The sequence below is a fragment of the Chlamydotis macqueenii genome, chromosome 1 (assembly GCF_036417535.1).
Source record: "Chlamydotis macqueenii isolate bChlMac1 chromosome 1, bChlMac1.mat, whole genome shotgun sequence".
Lineage (NCBI taxonomy): Eukaryota > Metazoa > Chordata > Aves > Otidiformes > Otididae > Chlamydotis > Chlamydotis macqueenii.
In genome coordinates this window covers 145,839,330-145,863,237 of record NC_141556.1, presented here as the reverse complement: position 1 = coordinate 145,863,237, position 23,908 = coordinate 145,839,330, and the positions used below count along the sequence as shown (strand labels likewise).

The following is a 23,908-nucleotide window of genomic DNA, read 5'->3' as shown; positions in this document are numbered from 1 at the left end:
ATGTAAAAAAATTTTTTTAAAGTGTAGAATACAGGTTCAGTTGATGACTAGCAATTTGCAAGGTGTGAGTGACAGGATTAGAGGAAGCTTGAATGATTACCAAATTGATTTGGCAAATTGGTTTACTGTTTGTGCACCCTAGTTTGGATAATAAACATTTTAAACAAAAATGTTTTTACTGTGAGATTTTACGGAAACTTTTTTCTCTTTCAAATCCCTTTACCAGTCTTAACTTATTAAGTCAGTAACAAGGAGAATCAAAGACCCTACTTTCATGATTTTCTGTTTCAATTTTAGTAAATTGAATTAGAAATTCAGTAGCTTATTAAAAAAAATAATAAAAAACCCTCCAGGAATTTGAGACCACGAGACAGCATGAATATTTTGATTTGATATCTTAATGTAGCTATATGTGCTTGTTTGTAGAAAGTAGCTGAAAATACTGTCTGATTGTGGTCTGAGGAGAAACATGAGATCTAACAAATGACTTGTAGTCAAACTGACTGTAAGGAGTTGAGTTACCTAAAGGGTAATTATATTTTTTTACACTGTCAGCAAATATATAAGTATTTCAGGTGAAGGGATTGTCTCTTGTCCTCTTTTAACAGATGTGACAGAATTGTGTTTTACTGGGGTTAGATTTTGGTATTATTTTTAATGCTGAAGTTATGATACCACACAGAGATGCTGGTTGTTACGTTATAAAGCCACACTCTGCTAGGATCAGCATAAGCACTTACAGCTTCTTTCATATGTCTTGTTAGAAATGAGCATAATTAGCTATTATGTAGTTTTAAGAAGATGTCCTTGTTTATTGGTAGCAGTAAAGTGTGTATATATATACACACACACATATAAACTAAGTGATAGAAACAAAGATAAGAAATTGAAGCAATAAACGAATGCAACGTGTATACTTAATGCACGCATTTCTGCAGAGAAGTACAAGAGATTGTTTTATTTTAATATGTTAAAAAATGCTTTCTTTCAGCTAATGTTCTTTAGTCCTTCAGTATTGCCAAAAATGCAAGTGAGGTACCGACCTATCCTGTGTCTTAAAAGTAAAGTGTGTTTCAGTGCTATGATTGTAACGCTTGCCTAAACTGAAGCTTCATTCTTGCTTGAGCAGTAGATCTTCTGCATAAGATTTTAGTCAGTTGTAGCATGGCTTTTTAATTGACAGTTAGTTTGAAAAAAATAATCGTGATAAAATGATCTCTGTAAAAGCTGTAATTGGAAATGTTTTTGAGGTGATACTGTGATGTTATTGTTGACTGTTTCCTGGTTTCTTTTATACTGTTGTACACTTTGAGCCTTGTGCAAGAAAAGTAAGAAATAGCAAAGTGGAGGGTTTGGTGAAGGTTGTTTGAAGGTAATTTTTTCTGACACTGTGCCGAGTTAACATTCAAATTACATTGATTCAATAGATTGCATACTCAGCTGAGCTCTTCTTTTATTAATTTCTTAAACTGAACTCTTTGTGCTATGTATGTCTACTTCAGAAGTTGCAATAATTTTCCTCGAACAGCTTTGCTTTTCTGGAATAGAATCTATGAAGCTTTTCTTTATTCCTTAGTGTTTCTATTCAGGGCTAGAGATGTGGTAAATGCTGATTGCTTATTGTGGAACTGATTTAGCATATGATTTCAGTGACCTCTTTATATCACTTTCCCTTTAAAGAAGAAATGCCAGCAGAGTTGACAGTGCTTGTTAGCACTGGGAATAAAATAAACACAAAATAGCTGGAACCTAAAAAGCCCTGAGGATTATATTAATCCATAGAGTCCTGGGCAGTGTTGTTTACTAGGCAAAGAAGTGTGAACGCTGCCTGTTAACAGGCAGACCAGGACAAAAAAAAATTGCAAATGCGAGATTTCTTCTTTTTTTTTTTTTTTTTTTTCTGTCACTGTAGCTTGCTGTTCTTTGTTTTAAAAGACTTTCAGCTCAAGTGCTGCCAATAACTCTTCTCAAACACATAATGTATTTAATTATCCTTATTGTCTGAAGCCAATGCGCAGACAGAAGACCATATGCTTCTGTTGACTTGACCTCCTTAGTCGTGGGTGTCTGGATTTTCTGATATATTATTCTTTTTATTCCTGGTGTCCAAAGGAACATTCAGACCTTCTGTCAGCCCTAATCAGTGGCGATTTGAGAGTGGTGTCAGAGTTGATTTCATAACTGTGTAGGAAATTTTCTAAATTGTGACCTTTCTGTATTGAACGATTTTTATACAGAGGCAGAGGTGAGCAGCTGCATCTAGAGACATTTAAAACTGTTCCTGGCTGTTCTATCTAGCTATTAAAATATCTTTTAAGTAAATCATTCATCAGTTGTGACAATTCTAGTTTGGCTTCTTTGGATTTCTGATTGCTTAGGATTGTTTTTCCTCTGGAAAATGTCTTGTTCTGTAGCTTTTTAGCGGGGAAAAAAAAACGAAACAAAACCAAGCGAAACCAAAACAAACACAAACCTGCTTGACGTACTACTTCATGCTTCCATTTTAATTGGCAAGCTGCAGCATTTTTAGTGTATTTATATTAAAGAGATGAAAAATGGAGAGGGGGAAGCGAGTTCTGTCTGATCTGTTTGTACTCCCATTTTCTGCTTTTTTTTGTATGTGTAATCTCTGAGAAAGCATGGGTTCTTTTTCAAACTTTTTCAAAAGAATGTTTACAAGTTAAATTGATTATGAATTTACATTTCAAAATAGGAAGACTTTGCTGGTTGATGTTACAAAGGATCATATTCAGATTGCTTTAAAAATTTTAGTGAAAACAACTTCAGCTCCTGCTGCAAAGGAATGTTTAAACAGAAGTATCTGGACTGAGATTGGATCAGACTCTGAAAGTTTCAAAGCAAACACTTGAGACTTGTGCTAGTGCATTAGAATTGGAGAGAACAAAAAACAGTATTTGTTTATACAGATCTTTGAAGTGCAAAATGTGAATAAATTGCAATGAAAAATTAAATAATTTTAATTCTTGGGTTATTTTTTTTTTTAAATAAAGTTAGAAAAAACTGCAGAACCTTCAGTCAAAAATAAGCTGTTCTTCACGTTGAAAGCTAGCTTTAAAAACTACTTTTAGTAGTTTTTCCACATTTCTATGTGGAAAACAGGGGCAATCAACAGTAGTTCTACAGGCTTGTTTTGGTAGGTTGAAATACTGGATTGCTGAAATGACCTATCAATTTGAGTAACAAGATTAGGGGTAAAAGAATGACTTGCCCACTTGTTTTCCTAAATCTTGATACAAGACCTTTTTTGTTTGTTTGATGAAGCAGAAAATGTTTTGTCATGATTAGTAGGATGTATTTTTCATATGTAAATCATCTATCTTACTTTACTGTCTTTAATTCTGCAGACTAATACACTTATAAAACAATCATGTATTCTCTAATACCTTCAAAATAATAGAACAGCTTTATGAATAGGCATAGCTACAAAACTCTGACTAAAAAGGCCCATACGATCAAATGTTCAGAGGACTGATAAAATTTGACCTTGAGCGGTTTTTTTAAGAGTTTTTATTTATAGCACGTCTGTTGTTAGCATTTACAGTATACTACTTTATTCTGTATTTGCATGGTTGATTACTTTTCAGCTTTAGATTTTATAACTCATCATAACTTGCTTATAAAAGGTTTTAATTTCACTTCAGAGCAAGAAAGCTAATTAGCTTATGGGGAGTAGTCATCCATGGTAATATATTACAGCATTTCAAGGACACTATATATCAGCTTTTAGGCAGTTTTGAGACAAAATCAAGTGTGCTTTCAAATTAACTTTCGAGTTTTAGTGTTGGGGGCGGATTTTGTTAAGACCTTCTTTGCTCTTCACCATTTGACATTGCTGGTTGTAAATATGATTTGTGCCTAGGTACAGGTTTTGACACTTGATAATTACCTCAGCTTGTTACAGTGTTTTGCTGTTTTTATAAGCCTAAGTAGCACAGGTGGATTCTGGAACATCTTCAGTATCTCTCTTGTGTGGACAGAGCTTTTTGGCCATGCATGTGTGATTGGTTTGATAGTTCCTCTGCTTGTATCTCCTCAGTCGGACATTTGAGAATGCAGTACTTGATTTGTGCCTTGTGAATGTCTTCGGAGGTCGGGAGTCACTTCCAAAGGGCAATGGAAGCAGTGTTTGTATTTCCTCAGTAAATGCCACTATGTATTTCTTGTGTGTGCATCTTTATGTGGGTGCTGGATGATTGTACAGTGCAGTGACAGCAGGATTTTGTATCGCAGTATTGGGTTATTGTATTTACAGTTATGTTTTGCAAAGCTCACGCAAAACGGGAAATCTCGTCTTTGTAAAAGAAAGTGTCAGTTTTAAGACAAAGTTGAAAATTACTGAAGTGCTAGTGTAGTAAGAATTTATTTTGATTTACTGCAGGAATTCAGTCTTTTTTTTTTTTTTGACTGACATTGGAAACAGTTTAGTCTGCTGCATATTAACATAGCAGGATTTTAATTTAAAAGCGTATCTGTTCGTAAGGGACAAAGATGACAATTTGATCAGGTGATACAGCAAATGTGATAGCTTGTAAGGTACTTAGATATTATGGATCAAGCACAGTCTAAAAAGATGCATGTTGCATACATCTCTGTGAAGTGAAGTGCAGGTCAGTGCAGGTATTGTTATGTCTTACTAGATACTGATATACTTGATACCATGATTTCATGGATCAGATAGAACATCTGAACGGATTTTAGGGGAAGTACAGAACTTATTTTTTCACTTTGTGTAGCTGAAACAAAATAAAACCATTCCTGTAAAAGCTGTGCCAGATTGAATTGGCTGGCATCTTGACAAATCCCTAATTCCTTGAGGAGTAACCTGCTCTTCCTACACCCACTGACTCCATATAATACTCAGCGTGGAAGTGCTCTGTCTATTAAGACTTCTGTTTTGTATCAACCTGTAAATTGATTGACATCCTTGATGCAAGTGTAATGAATTAATACATGTAGCTTGATACTGTTTCTGATGCGTGGCATGATGGTAACTACTGTGGGGTCTTTATAATGGGAGTAAATGAGTTGTGGAATAACTAATCACAAAAGTACCTGAGTTAGCACTTACTACAGTGTATTCTCACAGATTCAAACATTTATTTAATGGCATTTTAATAGCTCTTCAAAAGAGTATACACAAAAATGAGAGATTTGCTGTGGAACCTTTAACTTGTAGCACAATTTGCTTCAGCTGAAGCCTTTTTTTTTTTTTTTTTTAGACTGTGTTGGTTTTGAGTTAGAGTCTAAGGAGAGGGAACCTTGGGGTTGGAAGAAGAAAACTGAAAGGATTGTCACTAGAGTGGGCCATAAATTTAACTGTTACATTGGTGAATTTAGTACTGTTGCCAGTGAAACACGGTTCATTTGAATAATGATTTGAATATCCCCCTCTTGGATAGAGGAAAGGTCCTGCTGCCCGCATCAGGTATCTGTTCCCCCTCTTAGCTGTTTTACTAGTTGAATATTTGTGTGCAATCTGCCAGCCAAAGCCTTTTGTATGTGTGTCAGTCAGCAGTCAGTTCTTCCTGTTACTGTTTAGTGAACAAAGTGGGTGAGAGGTTTCAAGAGTTCAGTTGGGTAAGAGCAGGAAATATAAATCAGGCCTACAGTGTGGTACAACTAAGCCCTCTGTGCTTGTCTTGCTGTCTTTTCTGAGTGCCAAGTCTGTGGCTGGTTACCTTTTTCTCTGTGTGGCAAATCCATCACTTTGAATATTTAGCTGAATTGCAGTTTGAAGGAAGACTCGGCTGCCTGCTGTTGATACGGGAAGGGCATAAAGCTTTTTCTAATCTTGTTGTCTGAAGCGTCTACCTTTGAAGGCAACCAGCTGTACCACCACAGAGGTCTTGAGTAAATTATAGCTTGCCTTTTTTTAAGTACAGTCACCTTAGTTTAGTATGTTCTATTTCCAGTTGTGGAAATGGCCTGTGATTTAGCATATTTGTGAACCTGCTTGATTGATAAGATAAATAACAGTTTGCAAAGCTTTCATACTGTTTTTTACGTTTTAGATGGTGCAGAGAGTAAAAGGTTTTTTTTTGTTTGTTTGTTTTTTTTTCTTTTTCCTTGAGGGAGAATGGCAATACTAACTGAAAAATCACTGAAACATTCTTGAGGCTTGTAAGGGTCTTAATTCAATTCCTTTTTCCTCTACCTCTCCCCCTCCACCCTAGAGGTGCTGGGGCATATTATTACACAGCAGCCACAGATATTTATTTATTTTTTTTTTTCTTGTGAAGAGTGGCAGTGTTTTTACTGGAGTTAGAGGCTGTTATAGTATGGCTGCTCAGGCTATGTGTAGTCAGAACCTTTGCAGAGATTGCCAGAAATACAAGCTTCCCTTTTTAGATAGTTTCTGGCCCTTTTTCTTTGTCCAGTATTTAGCCAGTTTCTTGAGAGGCATCTCTAGAGGGGCACAAAGCGTCTGATTGTTGTACTGCCTGTACCTTCTATTTCTGGTGCAATGTTGACAAAGATTAATGTGTATGCATATCATCTAAATATGCGCTCCTCTGTGTTCCTTTTCTGCTACTGCAAAAGATATGTAAATAAAATCTTCTGAATTCTCGTGTATCAATATATGTACAGTTTTGGTCAAGACCCGTGTACTTGCATGCTCTCAATAATACTAAATTGCACCTGTAACCTCATTGGTGGGTCTAAGTAGTTCTCCAGACTTCTGACTAGTGAGTTGAGTATTTTCTGGTGATTGTTGCTTTAATAATACTAGTATCTTGACCAGGAATCCTGTTCTGCTGTACTTTCTGTGTTTTAAGATGAATGGCAACACACACATATATGCAGGTTTCAAAATTGCATTGTAATTGAAGGTTTGGTGCCTAGGTTCTTTTGTCGATACTGACCTATCTCTGTTTCCTTTGTGGGTGGTTTATTGTGAAACTTCAAGTAGTCAGCGGCAGCAGAATTTTGCTGTTTTTATAGATGGCTGTACTCAGTTTAAAAGTGTGCCTAAAATAGTTTCCTCACATAGTTTTCATACTAGAGTAGGACAGAATATTTCAGTTGAAAGGGACTTAAAATGATCATCTAGTCCAACTGCCTGACCAATTCAGGGCTGACCAAAAGTTAAAGAATGTTTTCAAGGCCATAGTCCAAATATTTCTTAAACACTGACAGGCTTGGGACATTAAAAAATTTAATTTTACTAAAAAAGTAACATGAACAAAAAAACTAAGAGCTGTTGATGATTTTGAATGGCACTTAAGCTGAATAGCCATAGAATTGCTTTGGTTGTGTTTCGAGGGTATTTTTGCCATTTTGTTGTTCAGTATGTGTTTCACTCGGAATTACAGTATAGCAAGCATTCTGCCAGTACAGGTAATTTTCCTACAATTCAGGCTCTTGCTATTTTAGTTGAGATAATCTGCAAAATGCTTTTGTAAATTCAAACCGCAGCATATTTTCTTGTTCCTTTACTTTGATGCCCTTTTTTTATCCCAAGGGAAACCTCTTTGCTCTTAAAAATCATGGGCTGAAGTACAGAAACAGATTAGACTAGTAGTACAAAACCCAAAACTAAGAAACTAGATGTATGCCCAGAGAGGCAGTAGATGCCCCATCCCTGGAAACGTTCAAGGCCATGTTGGATGAGGCTCTGAGCAACCTGATCTGGTTGGAGATGTCCCTGCTTCTTGCAGGGGTAGTTGGACTAGGTGACCTTTAAAGGTCCCTTCCAACCCAAACTATTCTATGATTCTATGCTAAGATGTTCGGAAGCTCCATGTTAGACTTCGGAAATTGGTACCTGGTTTGAAACTTCATTTATGAGCTGTCTAAATTCGTAGCAAAAGTTGAATGATGTAATCAAGACTGTCTGTGGCCAAGAGGAGAATGGACTGAGTTTGTACCTTAGGCTAATTGTGACTTTTTGGAATGACATTGTGTCTTTTTGGAATTACTCTTTTTTTTTTTTTTTTTTTCTTTTAACAGTTGTTTAGTAGGAGAACTGTAAATAACCACAAGATGGAAGAGTAGGTTGAGAGCTGAGATTCAGTCTCTGGTCAAAAACTTGCAAACCATCACAGTTTGGTCTGAATTTTTGATTTTCAAAATGCTGCATCAATTTTCAAGTAAGCCTGTCTAAATTCTAGGTTCTGCGTATTTAGGAGCACATCTTGCCACAAGGGAAAAAAAGTTGAGAAAACAAACTACTGAGTGAGTTGACATAGTGTTAACTTTCCAAGAAGTGCGCAGCATCAAGCCAGCTAAAATATTTAGATTTTAGCTTCTGGAGTTTTGCTGAAAGTACTAGAGTTTGAGAAAATGATGAAGAATTAATGCTTTCAGTTCTTAAGTAATTTCTTAACAAGATATTTTCAATTGAAGTATGAGGGCTACTTATTTTTAATTTTGGTGTTTTTTATTTATTTATTTTATTATTTATTTATTAAATTGTAGGGGTTTTTTTTTGTTTCCAGAGAAAAGTATGAAAAAGCGTCACCTTCTCATTTCAATGTAAAATAGTATATTATTCTTAAGTAAAATATGACTGTGTGCTGAAGCTATTGGAGATCAAATGTGGTTGATATTGGCTGCAGCTCCTGTTAGAGGGATGTTTTATTTGTCAGAGAACAGATATGTTTGGGGTCCTTCCATCAGCTGTATAAGGCCAATAACTTACTGTCTGAATTCCTTCCTCTATTTTCTTAAATTACTGAAGGTTTCAGTATAAGAAAACTATAATTTATAATATTGTAGAGACAAACTTTCTTTCATTATGATGACCACTGATGACTGTTTCCTTTATGGTTTTAGGCTCAGTATTTTTCTTTTTACGGTAACAGCAATGAAAAAGTGATTTGATACTTTTTGACAAGAAATCAATTAAATTTCTTTAGGCTTTAGAGAAACCTTTGAACAATAAAAATCTTAGTGGTCAAATGTGTTTTGAACATACTGGCTGTACTATTGACTTTATATACAGTGCTTACTAGTTGGCTTATAGACTAGACTATTTCAGTTGGAAGGGACCTACAATGACCATCTAGTCCAACTGCCTCACCAATTCAGAGCTGTCCAGAAGGTAAAGCATGTTGTTAAGGGCATTGTCTAAATGCCTTTTAAACACTGACAGGCTTTGGGGCATTGACCACCTCTCTAGAAAGCCTGTTTCAGTGTTAGACCACACTCTCGGTAAAGAAATGCTTCCTAATGTCCAGTGTAAAGCTCCCCTGGTGCAGCTTTGAGCCGTTCCCATGCATCCTGTCACAGGATTCTGGGGAGAAGAGATCAGCACCTCCTTCTCCACTTTCCCTCCTCAGGAAGGCATAGAGAGCAATGAGGTCACCCCTCAGCCTCCTTTTCTCCAAACTAGACAAACCCAGAGTCCTCAGTCACTCCTCATAGGCCATGCCTTCCAGCCCTTTCACCAGCTTTGTTGCCTCCTCTGGACTCATTAAAGTACCTTTAACATCCGTCTTAACTTGTGGGGCCCAGAACTGCAACAGTACTCAAGATGAGGCTACACCAACACTGAATACAGCAGGGTAATCACCTCTCTTGACTGGCTGGTTATGCTGTGTTTGAGCTCCCCAGGATGTGGTTTGCCCTCTTACCTGCTGGGGCACACTGCTGACTCATATTGAGTCTGATGTCAACCAGCACCCCCAGGTCCCTTTTCACAGAGCTGCTCCCCAGCTGGGTAGATCCCAACCTGTGTTGCACTCCTAGATTATGTTTTCCCAGGTGCAAGACTTTACATTTGTCTTTGTTGAACTTCATAAAGTTTTTGTTAGTCCACTCTTCCAGCCTATCCAGGTCTTCCTGCAGAGTGGCTCTCCCTTCCAAAGTGTCTGCTTCCCCACTCAGTCTGGTGTCTTCGTCAAAATTCATCAGAGTACGCTTGATCCCATCATCCAGATCCCTTATGAAGACGTTAAACAGTGTGAGGCCCAATATTGATCTCTGGGAGGCCCCCACTTGTGACAGGTTTATATACCACCTACCTGAATTAGGGAGGCGGAAAAATCTTAATCTCTGTTTAGAACTGAGTTTAGTGATAAGGTATTTCTGATTTTTGTATTATGGAATTTGCTAAGTGGAGGTGGCAAGTGTGCAGTGTGCAGTTGTGTGCAGTGTGCAGTTCTCCACAGTTTGACATATTCCTAAGTAAATTGATCCCTCTAGGCCTCTGCTGTTCCATAGAGCACCAGAATCATCGAAGTATTTTGCATGATGTGCTGATACCTTTTAGTTAGCGTAGGAAGAAAAATGATCTCTGCTGAAAATTTGTCTAAGTCAAAAGAGGAAGACCTGAATTCATCCTACATGAGGTACTGGAGTCTGAACCACAGGTTCCGTAGGGTTCTTAGCATTTTCCCGGGAGAAGTATAGACTCTACTATAGACGAGTTTAGCCTTTTTGAAGTAGGAAGAACAGAAGTATTAAAGTTTGTCTGCTATCTTGTACCATGAAGAAAGACAAGAAGGGAGACGCGATGCTACAGGCTGCGTCTGATGCTATCCACTGCTATAAAAGCCTCCACTAAAACCTTGCGTATCCTTCGGCTCACCTGTTCTTCTCTGTTTAGACAGAAATTAGCAAAAATCTATATAACCTACCATCATCCTTTTGTTTTGGGGAGGAGATATCATTCACATAATTCTATGACATCTACACTAATACAATTCTATATTAATTTACCTGTTAAAGTGTTTTATAACCGTACTGTAACTAGTAGACTTGGAACCAAGTGACCTTTGATTTTTTTGGATTATCATTGCCAAGTAAGAATGTCCTTCATGCCAGAAACTCCAGAAAACTTTCCTAGCCTTCTGAATACTGCTGACTAAAGCACCAAGTCCTGTTTGAAAGAGCAGTCTGGATCAGTGATCAGTATATATTGTGCCTACCATTGCATTTTGGGTCAGTATCTGTGTTCTGGGTTTGTTGGCACAAATGCAATAACCATTTCGTTTTAATGAAAAAAGGAAAATAAGGCTGGCAGGGGAAATATTTTTAAGAGGTAGTGAACTATGTTTTTATTTTTCTGTCTTCAAAACAGAGGGCATTTTAGCTAATTATATTTTCTAAACATAATCAGAACAGTACATCCCAACTACAAAAAAAAGAATATAAATGTAAATTGAAAGAAGTTGGAGGAAATGCAGCATTATTAACAAGGGAAAGTTGACTGTAATTCCTTTTTTATTCCGTGTGTTACTGTAATGTAGCAACAAGAAGAGATTCAAATTGCTGGCAAAACTTCCGCTTCCCTACCATTGCCATACTAAAAGGCTAGCAATGGATAGGTAAATAACAACAACAAAAGACATGTCTATGGATGACAGTTATGTGGTTTGAATTTTGATTACAATGTATAAAATCACTTAAGATACTCCAGCCTGTATCTGTAGGTTGGGTGAAGGAGAGTGATGATGGTGAGCAGGAAATTTGGGGAAATGACCAGTAGGAAGAAGGAAAGATGCAGAAACCAGAGATACTTAGTTTGCTAGGTGGCAAGGGCATAGCAAATTAGTTTCGTTGTTTCCCCTCTCCCTTTTACTCTCCTTTCAAAGAATACATGTATGTATCTACATTAGCAGGATTTTGATTAAAATTTTGTTATTACAAGCACTGACAAATATAACTAAATTAAAACTTGGGTTTGAAATTGGTATGTCTGAAATATTATCAAATTCCACTCATTCTTACAAGGTATTCAGAGGGGGCTTTCAAAAGGCATAACCTGTGCTTTTGTAAGGCACCACTCCTATTCTGCTTCTTAAAAGAAAGGGTTTGTGGGCATTTGTTCCAAGAAAAGGTTCAGAATGGCCTTGTGGTACTGAGTAATGAGGACTCAAAGGTTACCCCTGTCCGTGGCTACGGTGAGGGCATACCCCTCTCAACGCCTGCTTTGCATCCCTGTCTGATGCAGCTCACTCTTCCCTCTCTATGCTCTGTAAGTACTAAAGTGCCTAACTTGGGTGGGATTGTGCTGGGCTGTGCCCTTCTTGGTTGGATTTCAGATGCTGCGTAGCTGAGCAGTCCTTGACCCTTGTTGAATCTGTCTGTAGGTGTTTGTTTCCAAAAATAACCAGGATCATCTTTTTTTCTTTCTAGAAAAGTTGATTGCATATCAACGGGAATTTCATGCTTTGAAGGAACGTCTTCGTATAGCTGAGCATCGCACTCTGCAACGCTCTTCTGAGCTGAACGCTATCTTGGAGCAGTTCAGGCGTGCAGTAGCAGAAACAAATGGGAGTAAGAATGCAATGAATAATTTTTCAGGTACATACTGTGATTGAGCTATTTTTTATAACTGTGCACTACTGCTATCTCTTCTTATTACTATAGAATAAGAAATTAATACCAAGAAAGCTGGATGAAACTGTTCAGCAATGTGAATAAAGAATGTATAATACATTATATATGGGGGGCATTTTTTTTGTTTTGGTTTTTTTTTCCCATTCCAATTTTTAAGGAACCACCCACTCTTCATTCTTTTGACTTTAAGGACTGGGTACTTATTCCATACCTAGCTCCAAAAGTTTGGAACTTCTGATTACTTATTTAACATACTGACTGTATTTTGACAATAATTTACATCACTTTTTAAAATAGAGCTTGAGGGGAAGGGTGAGCAAACAGAAGAAATGGATGAACTTGAAGCAATTAAAATATGTTTAAAAGTCAGATGGAAGATGTAAAAACATACAGGCTAAGGTATTGGTTATGATTTGTAAAATGTACAGGTAATGTCTTTTTTAGTAACTAGTGATTAAATGGTAAACTGGTAAAGTCTTCTGTAAGTTTTTACCCGTTTCAGAGGCTGATACTCGAGTTTGCCCAGAGCAGTGTTTGTCAATATTAGAGAATGCCTTTGCACTACTCGCCAGATTTTTGAAGTTAACTTTTAAAAGTTAACTTGCAGAGCCATGAAGGGAAGTCAGCTGAAGTCGAGTTCCTGAGCTTTTGTGCTCAGAAGTTAGTATTACTGCTTTAGTCACTCTGATTTCTCTAGATGGAAAATTAGTAACAAATAAATACAAACTTTCTGGTGAGACATCTGATTCAGCTGGTTGCAGAAATTTCCCTGTATTGGCCTGATGAAGAATATAAACCCCAAGAGGTTCGCAAATAATAAAAAAAAAAAATGGATCAAGCTTTTTGAATCTGTTATCTACTTGCATTTGTGCAATGGGTTACTATTTTCTACAGAATTTTTTTTTCTGAGGGGATGGGGGTGGTTGTTGTAATTAATAGACCCTCAGTGCTGATATTAATGATGAATTACTCTGTCTGACACTAACGGCCTATCCAACCTGATCTCCATAGTTCCCTGGATCTCCAGGAATGGTGTAGATAAAGGTTACATTTAACATAGTCTGTGACTCTTGCCTTCCTATTCTGTGTGTGTGCTTTTGCTGTTAAAACAACCAACCATAGAGGAGGTCAAGTAATTTTGATACTGGATTTATGATTTAAGTTATTACCACATTTATTTCTAAAAATGAGTTTGCTAGCTTATAGACAATATCGTTAATAGGGAGTTATCTTCTGATGCAGCTGAAGTTACTGATTCACATTTTTAACTTTCTACCATGTCTGGATCCCAACTGAGACATCCTTTTTTTTCCATGCAGAGCCATGAAGGGAAGTCAGCTGAAGTTGAATTCCTGAGCTTTTGTGCTCAGAAATTAGTATTAGGTAGATTTTCATTGAGTTTAATGTACTTAAGTGTACATAATACTGTGTACTATTAGCAATCTTTGAAGCTGAAAGTATTCCAGATTTTTTATGTCGTTCATTATTCATTCATAGAAAGAGCTGTCATAGTTTGACAGAATTTTTAGTCCAGCTTTTGCAGTTGAAGCTAAAGAGAAAGAGTTGGGGCTGTTCAGCCTGGAGAAGAGGAGGCTCTGGGGAGACCTGATAGCGGTCTTCCAGTACCTCAAGGGGGCCTACAAGAAAGATGGGGAAAGGCTGTTTAGTAGGGCCTGTTGCAATAGGACGAGAGGTAATGGTTTTAAAATAGAGGGGGGTAGATTTAGATTAAAAATTAGGAAAAAATTTTTTGCGATGCGAGTTATAGAACACTGGAACAGGTTGCCCAGAAAGGTGGTAGAGGCCCCATCCCTGGAAACGTTCAAGGCCAGGCTGGATGAGGCTCTGAGCAACCTGATCTAGTCGGGGATGTCCCTGCTCCTTGCAGGGGGGTTGGACTAGATGACCTTTGAAGGTCCCTTCCAACCCTAACCATTCTATGATTCTATGATTCCATGAAATGTTAGCAGGAAAAGTAAAATGTACCTGTATTGGAATTATCAAAATAAGCATCTCTACTTGCGGCATCTATTTACAAAGCTTTTTTTCCACGATCGTGATTAAGAATTTAGTTTAACCAAAAAATAAATATTTAAAAAAAACCCAAAGAAACCAAACCAAAACCCATAACAAGACCCTTCTGTCTTTGTAGAAGCTACACTCAGAATCTGTCAGAATGACATTTATGGCATTGCTTTTCTCACTTCTTCACGATTCAATTTTATCTCAGAAACCTTGGATATAGTTTTTTACTTAACTTGATATTATAAAGCCCATAAGTTTTCAACAGTCCATATGCTATCATACTTGTCGTTTGAAATAAGAGTTGTTTTCACACTTGATGTAAGAAAATCAACTTGCACAGCAGGGGAATTTTAAAACTGTTATTTGCGATTTTTGAGAGCCATGTGGAGGCATTTACTCTAGGAAATGCAAGAATTATTTTACATACTTCAATGGACTAAATTAAATTAATATTAGCTTTTATTGCAGAAATATTCAAAATCTCAGTTGTTTATTTAATGCTATTTTTTTTTATATCTGCATGTGCAGTGTATTCCAGTATGTATTTGTAGCTTTGAAAAGTTGTTTGCAGTAGCGTCACTACATGATGATGACCTCTGTAAGCACAAGTGAAAAATGATCTAGGTAAATAAGTCTCCCATTTTGATTAATTGGAAAAAAAAAAAAACCCACCACAAAAAACTCCCCAAAGCACTAAACAAATGCAGCATTCTTTACTTCTGTGATTTCACACTAAGTCTTACATGATCAGGTAAGTATTAACTATATCTGTAGCATGTTTCCTGGGTGGGAAATAATCTCGGCCATCATTTATTTAAAAAATTAAAATGAGAAAATACTTCCTTTGTACGCAAGATATGATACCTCAGTAGAATGCATAATTTGTTCTGTTTTTCAGTTCAGACCAAGCTTGGAATTTTGTACTGTTTACCACTGCATAAAACATAATATTATTTGTTTTCTGCATTACTGATTTTATGTATGTTTGCAGATGAGACACTCAAATTGTTAAAAGAGCTAACAAGTAGAAAATCTCTTCAAGTGCCAAATATCTATTACCATTTGCCTCATTTGCTGAAAAATGAAGGAAGCCTTCAACCTTCTGTGCAGGTTGGCCTTGGAAGGACAGGAGGTATGCTGATACAATGTTTATTTTATGTTTTATATGTGAGGATTTTCTCGTTTTAGTAATATAATTCACTGCATTACTTGGTAGATCAAGGACATCTCACTTAACTTGTGTGATACTGATATCTCTTGGAATTCGCACTGAATCCAAAATGAAAGGAGTTTGGCTTCAGCTTTGCTCTTTTCTCCATAATCTCAATCATGCCCCGTGCCACGTTAAGGTACACTTTAAGAAGCATTTAGTTGCGATTAATTATTTGTAGTTAAGTAAAAGGGATCAAAGCTCTAATGTTGCAGATTCTGAACTGCTATTGGACATATAGAATCATAGAGTCACTAGGGTTGAAAGGGACCTTCAAAGGTCATCTAGTCCAGCCCCGCTACAAGAAGCAGGGACACCTTTAACCAGATCAGGTTGCTCAGAGCCTTGTCCAACCTGGCCTTGAATGTTTCCAGAGATGAGGCATCTACCACCTTTCTAGGCAACCTGTTCCAGTGTTTCATCACCCTCAGTGTAAAAAAGTTTCTCCTTGTATCTAGTCTAAATCTACCCTCTTCTAATTTAAAGCCGTTACCCCTTGTCCTATCGCAACAGGCCCTGCTAAAAAGTTTGTCCCCGTCTTTCTTATAAGCTCCATTTGAGTACTGAAAAACTGCAATAAGGTCTCCCCAAAGCCTTCTCTTCTCCAGGCTGAACAGCCCCAACTCTCTCAGCCTGTCCTCATAGGAGAGGTGTTCCAGCCCTCTTATCGTCTTTGTGGCCCTCCTCTGGACCCTCTCCAACAGGTCCGCATCCTTCTTGTGTTGGAGGCTCCAGAGCTGGACGCAGTACTCCAGGTGGGGTCTCACCAGAGCAGAGTAGAGGGACAGAATCACCTCCCTCAAACTGCTGGCCGTGCTTTTTTTGATGTAGCCTTCTGGGACGCGAGCGCATGTTCACTACTCACATCCAGCTTTTCATCCACCATCACTGCCAAGTCCTTCTGCTCAGGGCTACTCTCAATCCTTTCATCCCCCAGCCTGTATTGATGCTGGAGGTTGCCTCAACCCAGGTGGAGGACCTTGCACTTGGCCTTGTTGAACTTCATGAGGTTTGCATGGGCCCACCTCTCTAGCCTGTTAAGGTCCCTCTGGATGGCATCCCTTCTCTCCAGCGTGTTGACTGCACCACACAACTTGGTGTTGTCAGCAAACTTGCTGAGGGTGCACTCAAACTCATTGTGCATGTCACCACAAAGATGTTAAACAGCTCTGGTCCCAATACCAACCCCTGAGGAATGCCACTTGTTACTGGTCTCCACTTGGACATTGAGTCATTGACCGCACTCTTTGAGTGCGACCATCCAGCCAGTTCTTATCCACCAAACAGTCTGTCCATCAAATCCATGTCTCTCTCCAGTTTAGAGACAAGGATGTCGTGGAGGACAGTGTCAAATGCTTTGCACAAGTCCAGGTAGATGACATCAGTTGCTCTTCCCTTATCCACCAATTCTGTAACCCCATTGTAGAAAAACTCCTTTGGCTTTTCAGATTTGTGGGCCAACCATGCATGGATATAATTATTTTAGAGTTGATGTTTCTTTTTTTTTGAACAATATGTTTCAATGTATAACTTAGAGTTGGGAGAACTAGGATGATCAGATAGAGTTACATCAGTAAAATGTGGATATTCATTGGAGGGGAAAGAAGAAAATCAGTGTTGTGCTGCAATATGTTGACCCCTTTTTTTTTTCCTAATCCTTGCAAATTCTGAGCTTTGGTCATTAGGATAGCTCTATGGAATCCCGCTCTTGGAGCTCTAGAAGATAAATAGAATAAAGCCCAACTAAGTTGATATACCTCAAATCGTGTGGCTGTGTGTGTCTCTAAGCTTGAAGGCCCCACCAATGAATCCTGTTTCTCCATGTGCCATCTGACTTGAGCAGCTTGTGTTACTGTCCACTAGACCTTTTTTTTTTCCTTTTCTCCCACTCCCTCCTTTTGAAAGAAGCATTAGTTACTCCTGGCGTGTATTTTTTTTCATTACTTCAGTAAGTTTGATTGCTCCTTTTTTTAACAGAAGGCATGCCTGTGTGACAAATGTGTGGGCTCAAGCCATAGGGTTGTTTTTCTGACTATAAAAACAATTTATTTCAGTGTTGTTACTCAGGAAGGAAAAGGCTCATATTTCTTTATTGTTTTATATGAAGCCTGTATTATATCCCACTGGCAATATATGGCAGAAGTTTGAAATTACAAAATAGAAATTGGAATCAGGTTTATTTAATTAAAAAGAGGGAGGATATTCTGAGTTAAAATTATTTTCCAGTCTTCCCTTTTTCCTGGTCACTGAGCTTTTTGAGTGTTTATTTTAAAAACTCAGAGCTTGTTTAATGTGTAGTTGCTAGGCAAAGCAGGCTCTATAAGCAAGGATAAACATCATCTTTAATAGTTGTTTGATTTTTATATATTTATGATGTGGTAAATCATTTCACACAGATGGCTCAGAACACTGGTGCTGACTTAATGAAATCTACTTTATCCTTTTACTGTGTTTCTGCTGCCCTTTGCTGTGTTCCTAGTAGGTAGCCAGCCTTGGGTATGGAGTGGGATGCAGAAGAAAGACTATGAGAAAGTTGAGGAATATAGACCAGCTGAAAGATGGTGGTAGTAGTGTTGCAGCTAGGGCCAGATTGCTTTGCATTTGAGGTGCTTTTAACAGGGGGGAGAGATTTCAGTGAGGGATTTCCAGGCAGTCCTAATGACCTGAACTTGTTTTTCCTAAGAGAACCCAGATTGGGTGGGAGCAAAGTGATAAGAGGGTTTTTTTTTTTTTCAGCAGTGAAAGGTACTTTTAAAAGGTGACTTCTCAGAAGTTAAATACTCGAGTGGTGTAGAATGGTTATGCCAATTTGAAAGTAAAACTAAGTTAAGAAGTTGAATCATTTTCTAAGTCTTGATGCACCTTATCTGATTAATACCATGATTGTTGATTATTACCTGTGCAATAGTCTGGCATGTCTAGGATTACTTTTTTTTTTGTTTGCTGTGTTTGCTCTGTGTGTTGGTGGTGATTATGTTAATCATACTCCTGATGATGGATTGTATATTTTTAAACCTTTAAATTACTGTTATCTCCATCTTTTAACTCTTTACATTTCTTAAGCAATGCTTTATTAAGAGGCAAGATTTTTGTTTTCTATCTTGTGTATGAAATTACTGAAAATACATTTCTGGTTTGTTTTATTTCAGTTTCCATTGTAATGGGAATACCTACTGTGAAAAGAAAAGTCAAGTCTTACCTTACAGAAACTCTCCACTCCCTTATTGATAAACTGTCCCCTGAAGAAAAACTGGATTGTGTTATGGTTGTCTTTATAGGAGAGGTAATCACTTAAATATTTTTATACAATTTCTAACCCTCCTTTAGTTACAAGTACCACTCCTTTCAGAAATTGATGAGAGTCTACTTTTTCTTCAAGATGTAGACAGATGACTGTCTTCTGCTTCCGTGAAAAGGAGACAGTGTCAGTCTTGCATTTCTGAGAGAAACGATCCCGAAGAGCCCAACTTTTTCTCTTTATCAAGGGAATAGTGGACATGGATTCAGTAGACTGCTTATTTTGCAAATCTTCTGATGCTTATACACAGTGACAGAGATGTGCTAATTACCTTATTTGTTCAACGTAAAAAATTGGCTGAGGTACTCTGGTGTTGTAGGGAGGATTCTTCCCATTCTCTTCATGCTACTGCTTAGTCCTTCCTCAAATGAGTGCTGCCGTTTGAGATGTTAGGCACAGATTGTTACTGATTTTGTTGTCTGGACAGCATGGATATTGTAAATCCACACCTTTTTAATGAATTAATTCAAACAATGTTCCATTGGACAGTTTAGTCAGTTTGACTCTGATTTGGTGGAGGTCAAATTTAGGAAAACGGTAGAATGCTTTTAGAAATAATTCTGTTGGCTGTTGGGAATTGAATACTTATTTCGGTCTGTGTGTTTTTCTCAAAAGTCTGACTTGGAGAGTGGGAAATTTATATTTATGTTTGACCTTCATCTTTCTAACCATATAGTGCTCTACTGAAATGGTGTTTTATGAGTCCCACAGGTGAAAATTTGAATTCTGTAGTTATAACTGTGAAAACGATTTTAATCCTGTGAGCCAGTGTCCATTTAGCAATGAATCAGTGGAAAAACAGACAGGCATTTTAATACTTCTAGTTCTATTTTCAGCACATTTTAAAGCTTTCCTTGAAAAGTTTGTAAACTTTTAAACTGTACCTCAGAACTGATTCTTAAGGTTTTCTAATATAAATTGCTCTGTTTTCTTTTTCTTGACAATCAGTCAAAAACTGTCTAAATAGATATTGCTTTTCTGCAGAAAATACTCTTTAAATATCTATTGGTTGAGAATATCAAGAGAACAGAATTCATTCTGAATTACTGGAACACAGGGTTTTTCTTCCCTGTATTAACTGGAGTATTTTATTGCCTTTTAGTGTGGCTTCTTGTCAAGGTTTAAAACTGAAGTTTCATTTTGTTTTGATTAAGGAGGCCTGAGCTATGAAGATGGTGTATTATCATTGGATTCTGTGTCTTCTGCAAAACTTAAAATAGGAGTGAAGAAAATCCACGCTTTGTCTCCAAATGCACAAGTTTCTCTTGTTGCCTTAGACAAGCCATATTGCTATACCTGAGTTTTCCATAGCTAAATAACTTTCTTCCTTTGAGGAAGGAAGGAAGTTCCCTCTTTCCTCTTGGGAATGATTCTACAAAAGTGACTGTGAAGGAGCTGAACTCCACTGATGTGGAAGCTGTTGCTTCTGTGTCCAAGGAAAATTGTGTGGTTTGCTCTGGGGTTGGATACTGTTACCCTCTGTGTCTTATCTCTGTATCTATGTATTTGAGAGCAGCATTGTGTGCTTACTCATGTATCTGCTGTGGGCACTGTACGTCGTGAACGTCTGGGCAAATTTGAAGAACCTAAGTTTAATCTCTTATCCTGTTATAATCATTCCTTATATTTGCATTTCTTTTTCTTTATTCCATCCAATTTTATATCTTCCCTGCTTTACTATTTCTTTGACCATGTTTTGTATTTTCTGAAGTTCAATATCGTGTAGTTTGTTTTGTAATTGCTACAGGGAACTCTTTCAATGAATAATATGGTACAGTAAAATCTTCATCTGGACTATGCTGTTTTTCTGAGTTATGCTATCTATTTCAGCTTCCTTCTGGCAAGATGAAAAGTGTAGGTTTATTAAGCATTTTTTGTAGCTATTTGGAGGAAGACCTACTTTCCTGGTAGACTTCTCTTTCTTCTGAAACAAAAGGAAGGGCTTTAGCTTTTAAAATAGCCTTGTCTGTGAGGTTTCCAAGCCTAAAATGTGCTAGTCTATTGCTGTCATTAACATGTGTACATTAGAACTTTGACCAACTATGCTTGTATTAAAAATGATGGCAAAAGTGTCTGGAAAAAAGCTATGACCTCTGCTCAACATCTGTGCAGTTCAAGTACAGCAAGAAATTGTCATAGTGTGAGGTTAGGTAAATTTGCTAATAAGCTTAAAATTGCTATTTGTGCTTTGTGTGTAGCTTCTACCTACAAAAAAAGTGCAAGCCTTTACAAAAAGTGTTTTTGAGATGATTGTATGAAAAATGGTATTTTAAAAGGATTTTTGTGTTTTCTTGCTGAATTTATTTGAGAAATCAAATAGATAGTGTTCAAGAAGCATTGCTGGAAGCCATAGTAATGAACTGCAGTCTTTTTGTGCTAAGCACTCTCTTTTAATCCTGATATTTTTTTTAGCAGTTCAATCTCACTCCTTTCTTGTAAATTAGACTTTTTTTTTTACTAGAAAACAAGTTGAAAATTAAGGCTAATGGCCTTCTGCAAACAGCATGAACAGCGTAAACAGATAAGCCAGTAAATACAGATGCATTATGGTTGCTAAATAAAGAGATCTGCATATTCATTTACTGTATGGATATTTCTCAGTAATGTAATTATACACAGTAAATTTCCATACTGGAAGTTCAAGGAATTTTAAAATATCTCAGCTGATGTGATATCTAATCACCAATTTAAATAATTACTAGAGTTACTTGACAGTAAACTGTGCAATTGCCCCAGTAACTGACATATGTCCGTGTTCTCAAATTTATTAAAATAACTTTATTGCAGAATGATTTGCAGGTATTCATTAGGATGACTAATAAGTAGGCATGATTCATTATACCTCTATACTTAAAAATCTTTTTATTCCCCTTCACTGTGTAGCTAGTTCATAGGCTCATCAGATGACTTGAAACAAGCGATTCAAATCTCATAAACCTGCTCTGTATGAGAACTTACTTTCAGAATAAACTATAGGCTCTAGGTTTGAGAAACTATTAACTCCAGATTCAAATGGTTGTCTTGTATTTTTATTTAATAGAGTTTGTAATTAACATGGGAAACATGGTTTTGAAGTACTTTACATCATCATAGTACCACAACAGACACACACATATACACACACACACTACTGCATATGAGAGAAATTAAAATACTTTTCTGGTATCTAAACTATCTCCCCCCCTCTGTGGGGAGATCTCGTTTACCACAAAGAATGCATCTTAGACTTGTTCTAAATATATTACAAATTATTATCAGTCCACTTCATTAATCAGTGACTGCACTTAGTACAGTCTTTTGTGCAAACAGTAATCAGTGTATATTGGAAAGACTATAAGCCCTTGATTTGACCAAAAATATCAGAAAGACAAGTAATTTCAGTAAGTATCGGAAGACACTACAGGTATGCAGAAGCATTTTGCTAATTCTGTACACTGGTGATCACATCTGATTCTGTGATTATTGCCTAGTCATAGAATGTAGGTTTGGAAGGGACCTTCAGAGGTCATCTAGTCCAACCCCCCTGCAAGGAGCAGGGACATCCCCCACTAGATCAGGTTGCTCAGAGCCTCATCCAGCCTGGCCTTGAATGTTTTCAGGGATGGGGCATCCACCACCTCTCTGGGCAACCTGTTCCAGTGTTTCACCACCCTCACTGTAAAGAATTTTTACCTAATATCTAATCTAAATCTACCTCCCTCTATTTTGAAACCGTTACCCCTAGTACTGTCACAACAGGCCCTACTGAACAGCCTCTCCCCGTCTTTCCTGTAGGCCCCCTTGAGGTACTGGAAGGCCACTATAAGGTCTCCTCAGAGCCTCCTTTCTCCAGGCTGAACAGCCCCAACTCTCTCAGCCTGTGCTCATAGGAGAGGTGCTCCAGCCCTTTTATCATCTTCGTGGCCCTCCTCTGGACCTCCTCCAACTGGTCCGTGTCCTTTCTATGTTGGGGGCTCCAGAACTGGACACAGTACTCCAGGTGGGGTCTCACCAGAGCAGAGTAGGGGGCAGAATCACCTCCCTTGACCTACTGGGCCATGCCCCTCTTGGTGCAGCCCAGGATGCGGTTGGCCTTCTGGGCCGCAAAGGCGCATTGCCTGCTCATGTTAAACTTCTCATCCGCCATCGCTCCCAAGTCCTTCTCCTCAGGGCTGGTCTCGATCCATTCTCCACCCAGCCTATATTTGTGCCTGGGATTGCCACGACCCAAGTGCAGGACCTTGGCCTTGTTGAACTTCATGAGGTTTGCATGGGCCCACCTCTCCAGCCTGTTAAGGTCTCTCTAGAATGCACCCTTCTCTCCAGCATGACCATGGCACCACACAGCTTGGTGTCATTTGGCGAACTTGCTGAGGGTGCACTGTATCCCACTGTCTGTGTCACCGTTGAACAGGGCTGGGCCCAACACAGACCCCTGAGGAATGCCACTTGTGACCGGTCTCCACTTGGACATTGAGCCGTTGACCACCACTCTCCAAGTGTGGCCATCCAGCCAATTCCTTATCCACTGAGTGGTCCGTCCATCAAAGCCATACCTCTCTAGTTTAGAGAGAAGGATATTGTGTGGGACAGTGTCAAATGCCTTGCACAAGTCCAGGTAGATTATGTCCGTTGCTCATCCCTTGTCCACCATAATTGACCAGCCATTTGTTCTTGGAGCACTAGTCCATATATTACACTTTACTGCATATTGCTTATTCAAATCTTACTTTATTGTTTCACGTGTATACAATTCACTTGGGCCACAAAAACTTCAGTATCTTGAATATTTTTTTACTGTTACTGTGTCATCTCTTTACGTAAACAGTAGCTACTGAATTAAAAGATGTTGACCTTCAATAGTGTTTTCTCTGTCCTCCTTTTGTGGAGAATCTTTTTTTCTTTATTATTTCTTAGGAAAAGTTTCTGTACTGGTTGGGTCAGTGTGACAAAAGCACTCAGCAAGGTACTGTCCTGTGCACTGGTATGAACAAAGCCTTAGCAAAGTAAGCACTGAGTGCACATGCTGGGTCAAATCTTGCTGAACCTGTTTTGGATATATTAACATTGGAGTGCAATATGGAAAACTT

General features: G+C 37.9%; 1 protein-coding gene across 5 annotated transcripts in view; it reads left to right on the top strand.

Moving 5' to 3' along the window:
• The window catches only part of MGAT4A (alpha-1,3-mannosyl-glycoprotein 4-beta-N-acetylglucosaminyltransferase A), an 88,013-nt gene that overhangs the window by 18,125 nt on the left and 45,980 nt on the right, over positions 1–23,908 (top strand). For all 5 annotated transcript variants that reach the window (XR_015261299.1, XM_086769183.1, XM_086769191.1 and 2 more), the window contains exons 3-5: positions 12,103–12,270; positions 15,323–15,463; positions 18,691–18,824. Coding sequence is in view for 4 of the 5 variants with exons in the window: in XM_086769183.1 (XP_086625309.1) it covers positions 12,103–12,270; positions 15,323–15,463; positions 18,691–18,824 (443 nt within the window). In the remaining variant the exon portion in view is untranslated. The remainder of the gene's footprint in view (positions 1–12,102; positions 12,271–15,322; positions 15,464–18,690; positions 18,825–23,908) is intronic.